This window comes from Oryx dammah, unplaced genomic scaffold (assembly GCF_014754425.2).
Source record: "Oryx dammah isolate SB20612 unplaced genomic scaffold, SCBI_Odam_1.1 HiC_scaffold_8, whole genome shotgun sequence".
Lineage (NCBI taxonomy): Eukaryota > Metazoa > Chordata > Mammalia > Artiodactyla > Bovidae > Oryx > Oryx dammah.
This window is the reverse complement of record NW_024070192.1, coordinates 48216479-48231803: the sequence shown is the minus strand read 5'-3', so window position 1 is coordinate 48231803 and position 15325 is coordinate 48216479. Positions and strand designations below refer to the sequence as shown.

Below are 15325 nucleotides of genomic sequence, written 5' to 3'. Positions count from 1 at the left end.
GTTTCAGCTTCACCATCATTCCTTCCAAAGAAATCCCAGGGCTGATCTCCTTCAGAATGGACTGGTTGGATCTCCTTGCAGTCCAAGGGGACTCTCAAGAGTCTTCTCCAACACCACAGTTCAAAAGCATCAATTCTTCGGCACTCAGCTTTCTTCACAGTCCAACTCTCACATCCATACATGACCACAGGAAAAACCATAGCCTTGACTAGACGGACCTTTGTTGGTAAAGTAATGTCTCTGCTTTTGAATATGCTGTCTAGGTTGGTCATAACTTTCCTTCCAAGGAGTAAGGGTCTTTTAATTTCATGGCTGCAGTCACCATTTGCAGTAATTTTGGGAGCCCCCAAAAAATAGTCTGACACTGTTGCCCCTGTTTCCCCATCTATTTCCCATGAAGTGATGGGACCAGATGCCATGATCTTAGTTTTCTGAATGTTGAGCTTTAAGCCAAGTTTTTCTCTCTCCTCTTTCACTTTCATCAAGAGGCTCTTTAGTTCCTCCTCACTTTCTGCCATAAGGGGGTGTCATCTGCTTATCTGAGGTTATTGATATTTCTCCCAGCAATCTTGATTCCAGCTTGTGCTTCTTCCAGTCCAGCGTTTCTCATGATGTACTCTGCATAGAAGTTAAATAAGCAGGGTGACAATATACAGCCTTGACGTACTCCTTTTCCTATTTGGAACCAGTCTGTTGTTTCATGTCCAGTTCTAACTCTTGCTTCCTAACCTGCATACAGGTTTCTCAAGAGGCAGGTCAGGTGGTCTGGTATTCCCATCTCTTGAAGAATTTTCCAGTTTATTGTGATCCACACAGTCAAAGGCTTTGGTGTAGTCAATAAAGCAGAAATAGATGTTTTTCTGGAACTCTCTTGCTTTTTCAATGATCCAGAGGATGTTGGCAATTTGATCTCTGGTTCCTCTGCTTTTTCTAAAACAAGCTTGAACATGTGGAAGTTCACAGTTCACGTATTGCTGAAGCAGGAAGCTTACTAAACCTTAATTAGAAACACACAGTATTCTTTGGTGGACTGTTTACAATGACTTGCTGCCCTTACTATAAGAAGTTGGCACATCCCTCTGTGGTGTGCATTCCTCCTGGTAGACTCCCCATTGATGTTTGTTTGGGTCACATTACCTTTGTCAGCAGAAGTGATTGATAACTCCTATCTTTGACAGAAAGCTTTAAAAGACATCACAGGGTTTGGTTATCTCTTTTCATTTATGCCAGGAGTTGGGATGTCCTAGGTAAAGGTCTCAGGATAAAGAACACGGAGCTGAGTCAGAGCCAACTCATCCAAGGACATGTATCTCAAATGAGAAATCTGTTTCTGTAAGTCATTGAGACTTAGGGATTTTTGTTTCTGCAGCATAACCTAGTGAAAGCTGAGTAACTTGAACTTAAACCCTACAAAAGCTGAATTTATTCCCATTTTCTTCCTAGTGCAGATGAATAAAGAATGATTTGGGGATTTCCCCAGGTGGTCCAGAGGTTAAGAATCACCTGCCAATCCAGAGGACACAGATTTAGTCCCTGGTCCAAGAAGATTCCACACGCCATGGGGCAACTAAGCTCCTGTGCCCCCACTACTGAGCACACGCGCCATACGTAGAGCCCATGCTCTGGAACGAGAGAAGCCACGGCAGCGAGAAGCCCACGCACCACAACTAGAGAACAGCCCCCACCAGACGCAGCTGGAGAAAGCCCGCAAGCAGCAACGAAAACCCAGCACAGCCAAGATTTTAAAAGGTAAATAAAATTTAAGAAAAGAGAATGATTTGGCAGTTTTCCTAAATCTTTACAGACAACATAGAAACTTTATTTGCTTAAATGACTTCAATGTGACAACGGTTTAAACTTAAATTCTGATTAACTCAACATTATTTATAAGTTATATACTTGTGCTCTTGTACTAATATATAAAACATGCAGAAATAGGAATTTTTAAATAATCAGGTAAAAAATGAAATATATGGCACGTAAAATATTAGTCAAAATTCTTTTGCTCTGGTTTATTTGGGAATGATTTTTTTCCCCCTTTTTTCCTTCTCCTTCTCCCTTTAAAAAAAATAAGATAACACTTTTTGAATTCCACCAAAGATCTGACTCCTGGATTCAGTTTACTTGGTTTAAATGGATACCATGGCTGAAGAAGATAGTTTACAAAGATATGGAAATCTAAATGGATATCGATAAAGCCCATTTCTTAGGCTGCACTTATTAAATCGTGATGTTATCAATTTCACTCACCAATTCTAAATCAAAACAAAACAGAATTCTTTGCTTTAATCTACACTATCTGCAATCATGACCAGTTATACAGGGACACACGTTCAGCATGACAGCAGGAAAATTCTCTTTAATTCCATTGCAACTCTCAGATTCCCATTTATGTCTCATTTAAAGTGTTATTTTCACCCGACCCCTCGCTTTTTTTTTAATTGAAAACTTACAGAAAACTTGAATGAACACTATAAAATTAACATTTTGCACTGTTTCTACACATCTATACTTTTTTTTTGGTTGAGCCACTTACAGGTAAATTGTAGACATAATTTCTCTTTTTAAAAAACAAAGAGAAAGTAAATATGAGGTTTATCAACTCCAATGAGTAATAGCATCTAGTTAGTATTTGGTAATACTGTTCTGATTCACCATATTTATTTTTTGGTTATCCTTTGTTACAACGAATGAGGTTTTCTATTTACTTAATAAGAAAAGACTCCTTTAAGAATTTTTTAGAAACATAACCAATTAAAAATGTTAATGAAATAATACGTGGCAAAAAAAAACCCACTCCTGTAATCAAGACAGTGGAGTAGAAGGATGTGTGCTCATCTTCTGCAAGAGCACCAAAAACACAAATACCTGCTGAACAGCCATTGACAGGAGGATGTCGTAACCGACCAAAAAAAGAATAGCCCGTGGCCAAGGACAAAGGAAAAGCCGCAAGTAGGAGGGGCGCAATCTCATTAAAATCAAATCCCATACTTGCCAGGTAGGCGACCCACAAACTGGAGAACAATAATGCCAAAGAAGGTATTGCACTGTTGCAAAGCTTTAGGCCCCACATCAGACTTTCCAACCTGAGGATCCAGCAAAGGGACAGGGAACCCCCAAGGAATCTGACTCTGGACAGTGGGATTTGATTACAGAACTTCCACAGGACTCGGCGAAACAGAGACTCTTGGAGGGCACAAACAAAACCTTGTGTGCACCAGGACCCAGGGGAAACAGTGAGCCCACAAGACTGAGCCAGACCTGCCTGTGAGTGTTTGAGGATCTCCCCGTGGAGGCGTGGGTTGGCGCAGTGGCGCATATTCACTGTATTTCAAAGAAAGCCACCTAAGATGCAGACCACACTTATTTCTAAATATAACATTAAGCTCCGAGTACGCAGCCTGGTATGTAGACAATTAACAATAACTTTGTGAACACTGGCTAAGAAGAGGCAAATACCTGCATAGCAATAGGTCCCTGGGACATCTGAGAACTGTAATTCACCCCTATCAGGCCTTGCATGTTAGGCTGCATGACAGAGACCATAGGAAATCCTTGCTGCTGCATCGGCATCAGACCTGCTGAAAAACAAAGACATCGTTAAGGTCGATGTGTTTTACAGCTTACTTTCTTAAAACTCTAAGTACCTAAAGGACTGGTTTCTTGGGAAGTGGCAGAGTAGAGAGGAAAAGGCATAGGCTCTGGTGTGAGACCGACTTGCTTTAAATTCCAGGTCCATCATTTACTTAGCTTTGTGATCTTGGGCAAGCTAACAAAACTTCATCTGTAAAATGAAGATAATAATACTTGTACAGAATTTTTGTGCATACTTAAAAAATACACAATATGACCTATCGGGCCTTCAAGATGACCCCCAGGGATCTCTATCTCTTGGCATTCATGTCCTTGCCCTTCCCTCCCTCATTGAATAGGGTTGACCAGTATAAGCAATGGGACACTGTGGAAATGAGGCTTGTCCTCAGTAACTGTGCGGCTTCATCCTTGTTCTCTGGGATCAGCTGTTGGGAAAGTCACTGCCACATCATGAGAATACTCAAGCAGTCCTATGGAGAGTGGAGAATCCATGTGGCAAGAACTGAAACCTACTGCCGAAAGGCAGCACAAATGTGCCATCTATGTGAATGAGCCATCTCAGAAACAGATCTTCCAGCCCCATCAAACCTTTAGATGACTACAGTCCTAGCTGACATCTTTACTGCAATCTCCTTGGTCCTGGGCCAAAACGACCCAGTGAGGTTACTCCAAGATACCTGACTCACAGACACAGTGTGGTTTACTATTTTAATAGTAAACTGTTTAAGTTTTGGGGTAATTTTCTATGCAGCAGCAAATAGCTAGTAGTTAAGAGTTAATACTAATTAAGCTACTTTTAATACAAAAGTAGGTTAAGAGCATAAACTTTTGAAGCCAACTAAAAATATCACTTGCTAGGTTTGGGACCTTGGGCAAACTTGCTTAACTTCTTCCTGTACCTCGGTTTCACATTCACAAGACTGTTTAATACCTAATATGCTTTAAAAAATGGTACTTCTCTTTCCTTACATGGTTAATATAACACCACAAAACAGCCATCGGCATGCAAAGTCTATAATGGATGAAAGTATGATTTATAGCATGGTACCTACCAAACTTTTCCAAAGAAGTAGTCCCAACAGGAGAATGAAAACCACATTTCTCCAGGGATTTAATAAATACTAAATGTCTACTATATTTTAGGCACAGTTCTAAATACTTGGTATGCAACAGAGAATAAAACAAAATCCCTACATAGCCTGAACACAAATTTCATCCTAACTTTACACTGTACCACAGATCACATCCATGCTAGTTCTAGTATAAGAGTTAAAAGAATCAAATTTTAATTAAAAAAAAATTAAAAGTCTGGTAAAGCGAACAGTTGACTCATTGGAAAAGACCCTGATGCTGGAAGGGATCGGGGGCAGGAGAAGAAGGGGATGACAGAGGATGAGATGGCTGGATGGCATTACCAACTCGGTGCACATGAGTCTGGGTGAACTCCGGGAGTTGGTGATGGACAGGGAGGCCTGGCGTGCTGCGATTCATGGGGTCACAAAGAGCTGGACACGACTGAGCGACGGACTGAACTGAAAGTCTACCATGTTTATCTAGTGGATTTTGTGTACCTTCAAGGTATTTACAGAGTTTAATATCAGAAGCATGGATATTACATTTGAGGTAACACTGATAAGTGGCAAGTTATTCATTTATATTAATCATTTATTCAAATATTTGAACCCCTAGTCCACGTCGGGCACCATTCTAGGTATACAGCATTGGACAAAGCCAGGTCTTTCCTCTCATGGAACTTACACTGTAACTGGGGTAGATAATAAAAATAAATAAGTGGACATCAGGTGAGGGTAAGGGGTAAGAGAGTCAGGGAGAGAAGTGGCTGCCATTTCATAGTCAGAAGAGGTTCACCAAAAGGATGGCATTTAAGCAAAGACTTGAAAGAGTAAGGGAGTGAGCCATGCGGGCAGCAGGGAGGAGCATTCTAGACAAAGGAATGCCAAATGCGAATGCCTTGAGGCATTATGCACAATGAGAAGCAGAGACTGGATATAGCACAGGAGGATGTTATCCCTCTGATGCCTTTGGACCTACAGTTTTATTTATTTTCATAATTTTATTTAAGTCCTGAACAGGTAACTCAAAGATATGGCATGACATTTAAAGGCACGGAAGTACATACAGTTGAAAAACAAGTCTTGTTTCTCTCCTGTCTCCCATTCACCTTGGTGGCCACTCTTCTTGTCAGTTCCTTGTACAGGCTTTCAGAAATAACCCATGCGTAATTTAAAGCCTTCAAAAGATCAAAAGGTCCACTCTAATACACTCCATAACAAACAAACAAACAAACAAACCCTCGAAAACAGCTGCAAATTCCAGAAGAAAAAAATATCAGGCAACCTTTTGGGCTCTATCTTTGCCCTGTTCCTTTGCTTCATATGTAGGTTTTTACTTGAAAGTTTATAAAAATGCAAAATGAGGAGCCACAAAAATAAACACAAAACGCTGCGATGTCTTCCTAAACAACAACAGACCTCCAACCACTTGATCCAAATCTAGGACACATCTAATTACAGAGAGCTTAAATAATGAATAAGCATGAGCAAGAATACAACTGACCCTTGGAAAAATTTACCTGAAACTCGGCCTCCATCACTGATTATGAGTGGAGACACTGACCACCTGCTACTGAGCCGCTCTTTATCATTTATCTCTACTGGTGACCTGGAGTCTGTTTCTGTAGCAGGCCTACCATAACCAGTCAACGCTGGCTTTGTGAGAAGGGCCAGTTTTCAAAGAGGCTTGAACTGTGCAGAGGAAGTGGGTATGCAGGAGTGGGAGCAGTGAGCAGACAGACAAGCATATTCTTCTGTCAATGTTCTGTCCCAGGGGTACAGAGACATGAGCTGAGATTATACCCCTTCACTACTGCTTCCTTGAAGACAAAGCCAGAATAGATACTGGTGGGCCCTTGTCTGAAACTGAGAGAGAAGGAATATACCTAGCAGAGAAATTGCTAGAAATAAAAGAGACTTAAAATAGTTTAAACAGAAGCAGAATATGTGATAACTTATGTACATGATTATAGTAAGATCAAACTCATATACAGAAGACATAGGCTAAAACAACTAAAGAGGTTCATTTATTCATTCCATAGGCAGCTATAAAGACCTGATTATTTTCTGTCAGCATGCTGGGTGCTGGAGATACTCATGAGTATCAGGCACACACAGCCCTTGCCCCATAGAGCTAACAATCTAGAAGGCAGGAGAAAGCTGGCATTCAGAGAACTACAATTCATTTCATTTTTGTCACTTGTTTCTTTAATACTCCTGGCTTAAAAGTCTTCACCTCTGAGGTTAAATAACAACCTGTTGATTTGATATTTAAATAAGTTTGGGAGAAATGAGGAATAATTTTTTTTATTCCCCACTACCCAATTTTTTAGAAATTTTAGGAGTAAGCTATCAGGTTCAAGACAACAAGAAAATTTTACTCTATTTGGCAGCAACAGAACTTTTTTAAAACTCATTTAATCCCCAAGTTCAGAAACAAACAGTGAAAAATGAAAGCTGACAACATAAACTTCCACATACCTTGAGGGGGTCTTAATCCACTGGTAACTGGAAACATGAAGCTGAAAACAGAACAAAGACACATCAGGACTGGGGCTGCCCTGGGGGCCCAGCGGCTGAGGGTCTGCCCGGCAACGCAGGGGATGCGGGCTTGACCCCTGGCTGCAGAACTAAGACCCCACACGCCTAGGGGCAACTAAGTCTGCCTGTCCCAGATACTGAACCAGCATGTCACAACCGAGGCCCGATGCAGCCAAATAAATAACATTTTTTAAAAATATATGAGGATCTTCCTAGTGCAAAGATTTCAGATAAAACATAATATTTTACATAAGTAAAACTGTAGCCAGGGTCCTGGCATCTGTTCCACAGTATAATAAAATACAGAAATTATCCACCATCAAGACAGTTTGAGCATCCACAGTATGCATGACAGTCAGCAGGTTAGCCAAGGCGGAAAATTTTGAACCAGAGGAGATAAGACTTTGAAACTGATCCTGGTTTCTGTTGCTGTGTGACTCCCCTGGATTCCGATCTCTCCATCCATAAAATGAGAGGGCTGGATTAGATTCAACTCAGTGAACATTTACTGTGTGCCTATTACACGAAAGGCCTGAATGAGCTCAGGCTTGCTGAAGACACAGATGCAGGCAAATAACTTTTCACACAGGATAGACTGTACTAGGGCCTGGGAGAGGGCCAGAATACTAACAGAAATGAGAAGAAAACAGACAAATTTGATGGGTTAAATCTTGGGAAGGTTTCTGGAGGTAACTCACAAGCTGTATCTTAAAAGAAAGGCACACTACACAGCAATAGTTTGAACAGATCAGAGGCCGAAGCTGTAGCGTGTTCAGAAAAATGATTTAAGGCTGAATACAAGACACAGGATTGGAAAAGTAAGCAGATTGAAGAAGGCCTTTAAAATGTTTGATGTTGAATAGTACATAAAGTCAGATTTTTAAGAATTGTGGTAAAATATACAGAATATAAAACTTTACCATTTTAACCATTTTTAAGTGTACAGTTCAGTGGCATTACGACGTTGTACAACCTCCACCAAGATCCATTTCCACAACTTTTTCACCATCACAAACAGAAACTCTGTAGTCATTAAACAATGACTCCCCATTACTTTCTCCCCCCTCAACCCCTGGTAGCCACTATTCTACTTTTTGGTTTGATGAATTTGTCTATTCTAGCCACCTTAGACGGAATCATACGATACTGGTCCTTTTGCATCCGGCTTGTTTCACTTAGCATAACATTTTCAAGGTTCATCGAGCTGGAGCATGTGTCAGAATTTCATTCCCTTTTATGGCTGAATAATATTCCATTGTTTGTACTTACCACATTTTGCTTATCCAACTCATCTGTTGATGGACAGCTGGGTCGGCTGCTATGAATAATGCTGTTATGAACATTGACGTACAAGTATTTCTTGGCATCCCTCTTTCAATTCTTTTGGGGCTCTACTTAGGAGTGGAGTGACTGGGCCACACAGTAATTCTCTGGTAACTTTTTGAAAAACTGCCTGTCATTTTGCATTCCCAATGGACCAGGCGGAGGGTCCACATCCTCCATCAACACTTATTTTCTGGATTTTTGTTTGTTTATAATGATAGTTATCCTAATGAATGAGCGTGAAGGACCTCATTGTGATTTGGATGTACATTTCCCTGATGTCAGAGGTTTTCAGCAGAGAAATGATCAGAAGTGTGCTGCACGTTTCTCTGGTAATGGGGTATGCAGAGAAGACTTGAAGTAAGAAGAAATAGCTAAAGAAAGTATTAAAGTAATCTTAGTAAGAAAAGGGCCATAACCAGAGCAGCAGGAATGAAAAAGAAGAGGTGAATGAAAGTTATTTAAAAGGAAGAATCAACAGGACTTAGCAACTACCTGGATGGGGAGAACAGTATTGAAAAAGCTGAAAGAACTGAAGATGCCTCTGAAATTTGGGGCCTGAGTGACTACAAGGATGGTGACGCTGTTCACTGCAGACAGGAACCCAATGTTAGCAGGTGTGGGGAGTAAGGTGCTAGGGTAATCAGAGAAGTAACACCAGATCAAGAGAAGGGTCTGCATCAATCTAGCTGGGCTCTTTTTTTATTTTCTGGCCACACTTTGTGGCTTGGGGGGTCTTAGTTCTCTGACTAGGGATCAAATCCGAGTCCCCTGAAGTGGAAATACAGAGTCTTAATCACTGGACCACCAGTGATTAAGTAGGAAGTCCCCTAGGCTCTTTTGAATAAAGGTAAAAAGAGAAAAAAATATTAAGGTCTGGTTGTAGATGAAGGAGTCAAAGGGATGTGTATACATAGTGAGAAGACAACAAAAGGCAACCTTGGAGAATTCTTAGTGAAAACTGTGTAGGGAATGGTCACTGAGAACCAAGGAAATTGATTATAACTGAAAGTTATAACTGGGGTAGGACCATATTTAAGGAAGGCGTTACCAGTGTCTCATGCTATAGAGAAGTTGATAAGAATGGGGGTTAATAAATAAAGATTGCTGTTTTAAAAAATGATGATCTTTGAGTGAACGGTTTCATCACAGGAAACAGGAGCTGCAGAGATAAAGATTTAGGATACAAAAGATATAATTAGAAACTGAGAAACAAGGTTTTTGAGAGGATAGGATTAACACAGCAAAAGGATGAAGGACTTCTTTCTCTGAGACCAGAGGGAAAGAAAATGGGACAAACACAGAGGAAGAAACAATCTGAGTCCTTAAATCTGGAAGACAACAATCTGAAGGGGATTTCCAAGAGTCTTTATAGGCACATAGTGAAATCCTGGAATAGTATGCCAAATTTAGATGTCTTTGCATTTTTTTATTGCACAACACCCGCCTTGACCCAGGAAAAGGGCTAAAACCGAAACTGCAGAGTCTTCTAACTTTAAAATACTTTGATCGAGAATTTTTTGGTAAGGTGGTTTACAAATTTCTAGTTGGACAGCTATCTGGTTACATGTCATTTACAGCCTTGCAGAGGAGAAGGCGATGGCACCCCACTCCAGTACTCTTGCCTGGAAAATCCCATGGACGGAGGAGCCTGGTAGGCTGCAGTCCACGGGGTTGCGAAGAGTTGGACACCACTGAGCGACTTCCCTTTCAGTTTTCACTTTCATGCATTGGAGAAGGAAATGGCAACCCACTCGTGTTCTTGCCTGGAGAATCCCAGGGACGGGGGAGCCTAGTGGGCTGCCGTCTATGGGGTCGCACAGAGTCGGACACGACTGAAGCGACTTAGCAGCAGCAGCGGCAGCAGAGGATCTGAAACACTCACAAATTCTGCTGACAAGTGGGCCTGCACCCAAAGAGAGGCCTGAACAGTTCAGCTTTTCTGAACAGCACACAAAATGTATTAGCTAAGCAATGTGTTAACTGGATAACATGTTTAAACTACAAGTTGAAATTTGGTAGGACTCAGTTTTTTTTAAGTTAATCATACTAAGATTTATAAAAGGAGCAATGCATTTAAGTACTCAACATGTTGAGACTTCAAGATCAGCTTTAAAGATTATAGACCTATAAAGGTTACTTTGAAAACATACACAAAAACTAAATTAAGGATATTACTGAAGAAGATGTAGTACATAAGTACAATGGAATATCACTCAGCAATAAAAGGGAACAGAATTGGGTCATTTGTAGAGACCTGAATGGACCTAGAGACTGTCACACAGAGTAAACTAAGTCAGAAAGAGAAACACAAATATTGTATATTAATGCATATACGTGGAATCTAGAAAAACAATACAGATGATCTTATTTGCAAAACAGAAATAGAGACACAGGCATAGAGAATAAAGGTATGAACCCCACGGGGGAGAAAGAGAGCAGTGGGAGGAATTGAGAGATAGGGATGACATATATACACTATTGATACTATACACTATATACATACTGTTCAACTATGAGAACCTACTGTATAGTTCAGGGAACCCTGTTCAGTGCTCTGGTGACCTAAATAGGAAAGAAATCCAAGAAAGAGGGGACATATGTATATGTATAGCTGATTCACTTTGCTGTACAGTAGAAACTGACATAAAACTGTAAAGCAACTACATTTTAACAAAAATTAATAAAAATAAGAGTATTACTGACAAACATGACTTACTCCAATAATTATACAACCCAAACTACCTACTGACCTATGTACCACTCATAAGACTCTCTGAAATGTTTAGACCACTAACAGCCACCATAAAGACCAGTAAGATACTGATAAAGACAGCAAAAGCTTGGCCAAAAACTGGGCAGCAAGATGACAAGCACTTTGATTTCAAAGGTGAAACCACTATGCATTACTTGTGTCCTAGTCTGAGAGCAGCACTGTGAGCTCTATTCGTCACACGCCCATCTCATTCCTCCTCCACTTTCCGCTACCTTCGTGACTAACCCACATCGGCCTTCACTTCTCTCTGAAGCCTGGACTCAACAAGACTTCCCAGCGGATCTCCCCACCGGCAGACTCTATGGCTTCGAATGCAGTTCATGTAGCACAGGTGAGGGGCGTCTCCCTAAAGGACTTGATAAGGCTGCATGTATGCGTGCTAAGTCGCTTCAGTCACGTCTGACTCTGTAAGACCCCATGGACTGTAGCCTGCCAGGCTCCTCTGTCCATGGGATTCTCCAGGCAAGAATACTGGAGTGGGTTGCATGTCCTCCTCCAGGGGATTTTCCCAACCCAGGGATGGAACCCACGTCTCTTACATCTCCTGAGCTGCCAGGCGGGTTCTTTACCACTAGCGCCACCTGGGAAAACCTTGATAAGGCTGCTCCTGGGATTAAAATAATGTAGTGATTCCTCCTTAAATCAAATTTCCTTAGTTTATATTCAAGGCCCGCTCCAGTTGTACCGGAATTTTTTCAGTTTTCTCTCACAACTCTTCTCCCACTCAGTGCCACAGTCCGTCCATCCAGCCTGCCTGCTGTCCCCTATTGTTCACTAGGCCTTCCCATCTCCATGACAATCTCTTGACCCTTTCCTCTTCCTCAAAATGAAAGAAAAAGGAAGAAAGTGAAGTCGCTCAGTCTTGTCCGACTCTTTGCGACCCCAAAGACAGCAGCCCACCAGGCTCCTCCGTCCATGGGATTCTCCAGGCAAGAATACTGGAGTGGGTTGCCATTTCCTTCACCAGGGTATCTTCCAGATCCAGGGATTGAACCCAGGTCTCCCGCATTGCAGGCAGAAAGCATTGCTGCTGCGGCTGCTGCTGCTGCTAAGTCACTTCAGTCGTGTCCGACTCTGTGTGACCCCAGAGACGGCAGCCCACCAGGCTCCCCCGTCCCTGGGATTCTCCAGGCAAGAACACTGGAGTGGGTTGCCATTTCCTTCTCCAATGCATGAAAGTGAAAAGTCAAAGTGAAGTCGCTCAGTCGTGTCCGACTCTTAGCGACCACATGGACTGCAGCCTACCAGGCTCCTCCATCTGTGGGATTTTCCAGGCAAGAGTACTGGAGTGGGGTGCCATTGCCTTCTCCAAGAAACCATTGCAGGCTTTATTTAACCTTTGAGCCACCAGGGCAGACCCCTCCTCAAAATGAGGCCCAGCTGAAATAGCTCTTCTTTGCCTCCAATGATGCTTGAATCCACAAATATTTATAGAATGTTTTCTGTGTGTACAATGTGCTACAGCTGTGGAAGATAAAAAGATGAGGAGGCCCATAAAGAGCTTATAAAAGCAGGAAATGGACAAGCTTACAAATGATACTATCCCAGAAGGATACAGACTAACCAAGATTTTTCAACTTTTTTTTCCCCTAGATACTTGACTTAAAAAATGCTTTTTTACTTCTCATCTCTTGGGTAGATTTTGCCCTTTACACAACTCTACAATTTATTCCAAGTAGCCCATTCAGGATACCAGTCAAAAGTAGGCTAACATTAGTAAAGTTGGAAAATGCCAGTGCTTTTTGCTTCGCCTCTTAGCAAACAGACAAGTACCTAAGAAATATAGTAAATTATAGTTAATGGATTTCCTCTATTAAAGGCTGAGAGAGACTGCATGGTTCTTTTTCTTTTTCCCTAAAATATACTTAGGTTACAGCCATAACGTTAGTTTCTTCAGCCCTTACCACTGGTCTCTAAAAACTGTACATTTTTAAAATTAACCACAGTTTCTCAGCCTCGGAAAATCTCCAATACAGGGAATACTTACCAGACATTTTTCAATATAAAATTGAGTTATTCTCTCATATATCCTCTAGTTTAATAATGCAACATTACTACAACCAAATTTTAAATAGAAAACAAAAATTTTTAAGTTCCAATTTCTATCACAATTCAGGCCATATTTAGGGGAAAAAAAATTGTGCTCATGTTAAACTACTACAAACTAAAGGAAAACGATTTACTCAACTTTCCTCACTGAAGATGCCTTCATCTTTTTTGAAAAACAAAAACAAACCCCAAATGAAAAACACCCCCCCAAAAACCCCCAAAACAACAAAAAAACCCCGAACTTGTGTCTAGAATGCCAAATTCTTTTAAGTTTATATTTCCCCAGAACTTGGCGCCATGATTCATCATATACTTGATCAAATTAATGCCACTCACAAACATTTTTAAAATGGTCCTGATGTTCAGAAAAGAGATTGATATATTTGTCTTCTCCAGCCAGTAATGACTTATGTTAAAAAAAAAAAAACAAATATGCTGAAAAACTAATGCAACAGTGAAAATCTGAAAACAAAAGGGAAAAACAGCAGCCTTAAATCTAAAGCTAAAGGTGTAGAGAAAATGAAAGATGGAGTCACACACAGGTGGTTTATTTAACAGCAACTGCTTCTTTTTTTTTCTAACATATATATATTACAAGCACCTGCAAGAGGTGATGACTTTAAAGGCTTCACACTGCGGTATTCGTGACTCCAAAATTAAAACCCTGCATATCAAAAAACTAACACTTGGTTTTCCAAAAATAATTTGGGATGCTTAAGATAAAGAACTAAATTTATCTCCAAACGTGTATGAACCTCGGGTTGGCTAGCAAAACAAAGTCAGACTAGGTCATTAATAGAAATGGGATGTAAACTTCACAGAATCAAGCATTTCCTTAAATGGTAAACTTGCCAGGTTGCATTCATTCATTTCTTTTATCGTTCTGGATATGAGAAGCATTGGCGATTAGAAGCTGAAATATGACAGAGAAAGCAAATCTGTTTAAGGATTAAGTAAAAGTCTGGAAGCTTTGTCCTGATAACTGCCTACGTGCTGCTCAACAGTGAACTGGTGTTTATTGAGGAGACAGGTGTTAAGAATTACTTCTACAAGAGCTCTTTAGCAAATGCAAAGGTCTTCAGGTTTTCCTGTTTCTGGTATGTTAAGGAAGTAAAGGGACAAGTCGGTGAAAGCCGAACAGTGTGCGAAGAGACACACACACATATATCTTGGAAACACCTGTCCAGCTCTCTGAAAAGATCTTTCGGAGCCCCTGGTGAAGCCCTGGGAAAGGGAAGACTCTGGCAGCTTCAGATCCAGCCGGGCTAGAAGCGAGGCGTCGGGGTCCCTTCTTGACCCACCCGGCCGGCTGCCAGCCGCACCAAAGGGACCCTCGCCTCCTCCCCGTCTCCTCCCCGCTCGGCCCCAAAGTACCCGATTGTAGAGGACAGGAGTCCGGCGCCCAGCCTCCATCCACCCCTTCGGCCTAGGTTACCGGAGGACGACCCTTCTCCCGCAGCCCTAGTTTCCAGGGAACAGGGGTCGGCGCCGGCGAAAACCGCCATAACCGCCGACCACCCGCCGGCGGGGCGCGTCCTGGCCCAGCTCCTCACACCCACCTGCCTCCCCCGGCGGCCCCCGCGCCGGCTCCCGCGGCCCCGCCGCCGCCAGCTCCACTTCCCGGCCGCAGCGCCATCTTGCTCCGGGCCCGCCGCTGCCACCTTCCCAGCAGCTGTCAGCTCCCGACAGCCACTTCCGGGGCGAACTCCAGGCCCCACCTTGCCGCGGCCCGGGGCGACGGGGCGGGGCCGCGGGCCCACGTGACCCTCAGCGCCTGGGGGAGGGGCCGCGCCACCGCGTCACGTGACCCGGCCGCCGAAGAGGGGACTCCGGGTGCAATTCTGGTTCGGGGAGGCTGGCAGGGCGGTCTGGTCCCAGTTCTAAGGGAGTTGATTCGTTCTCTGGGAAGGCATTGTGGAGGGCACAGCTTGCCGAGCTGCAGGGAGTCGTCGTCGTTCCTGCGTTTGAA

The 15325-nt window shown here is 42.3% G+C and overlaps 1 protein-coding gene across 13 annotated transcripts in view; it reads right to left on the bottom strand.

Moving 5' to 3' along the window:
• The window catches only part of SYNRG (synergin gamma), an 88906-nt gene extending 73877 nt beyond the window's left edge, over positions 1-15029 (bottom strand). For 6 of the 13 annotated variants that reach the window (XM_040244092.1, XM_040244093.1, XM_040244095.1 and 3 more), the window contains exons 1-3: positions 14916-15029; positions 7149-7189; positions 3460-3581 (exon numbers count right to left, since the gene is read on the bottom strand). In XM_040244092.1, the coding sequence (XP_040100026.1) occupies positions 3460-3581; positions 7149-7189; positions 14916-14992 (240 nt within the window). In that variant the 5' untranslated portion in view covers positions 14993-15029. The remainder of the gene's footprint in view (positions 1-3459; positions 3582-7148; positions 7190-14915) is intronic. The other 7 variants (XM_040244097.1, XM_040244099.1, XM_040244100.1 and 4 more) reach the window with 2 other exon arrangements.
• Positions 15030-15325: the final 296 nt, after the last annotated feature.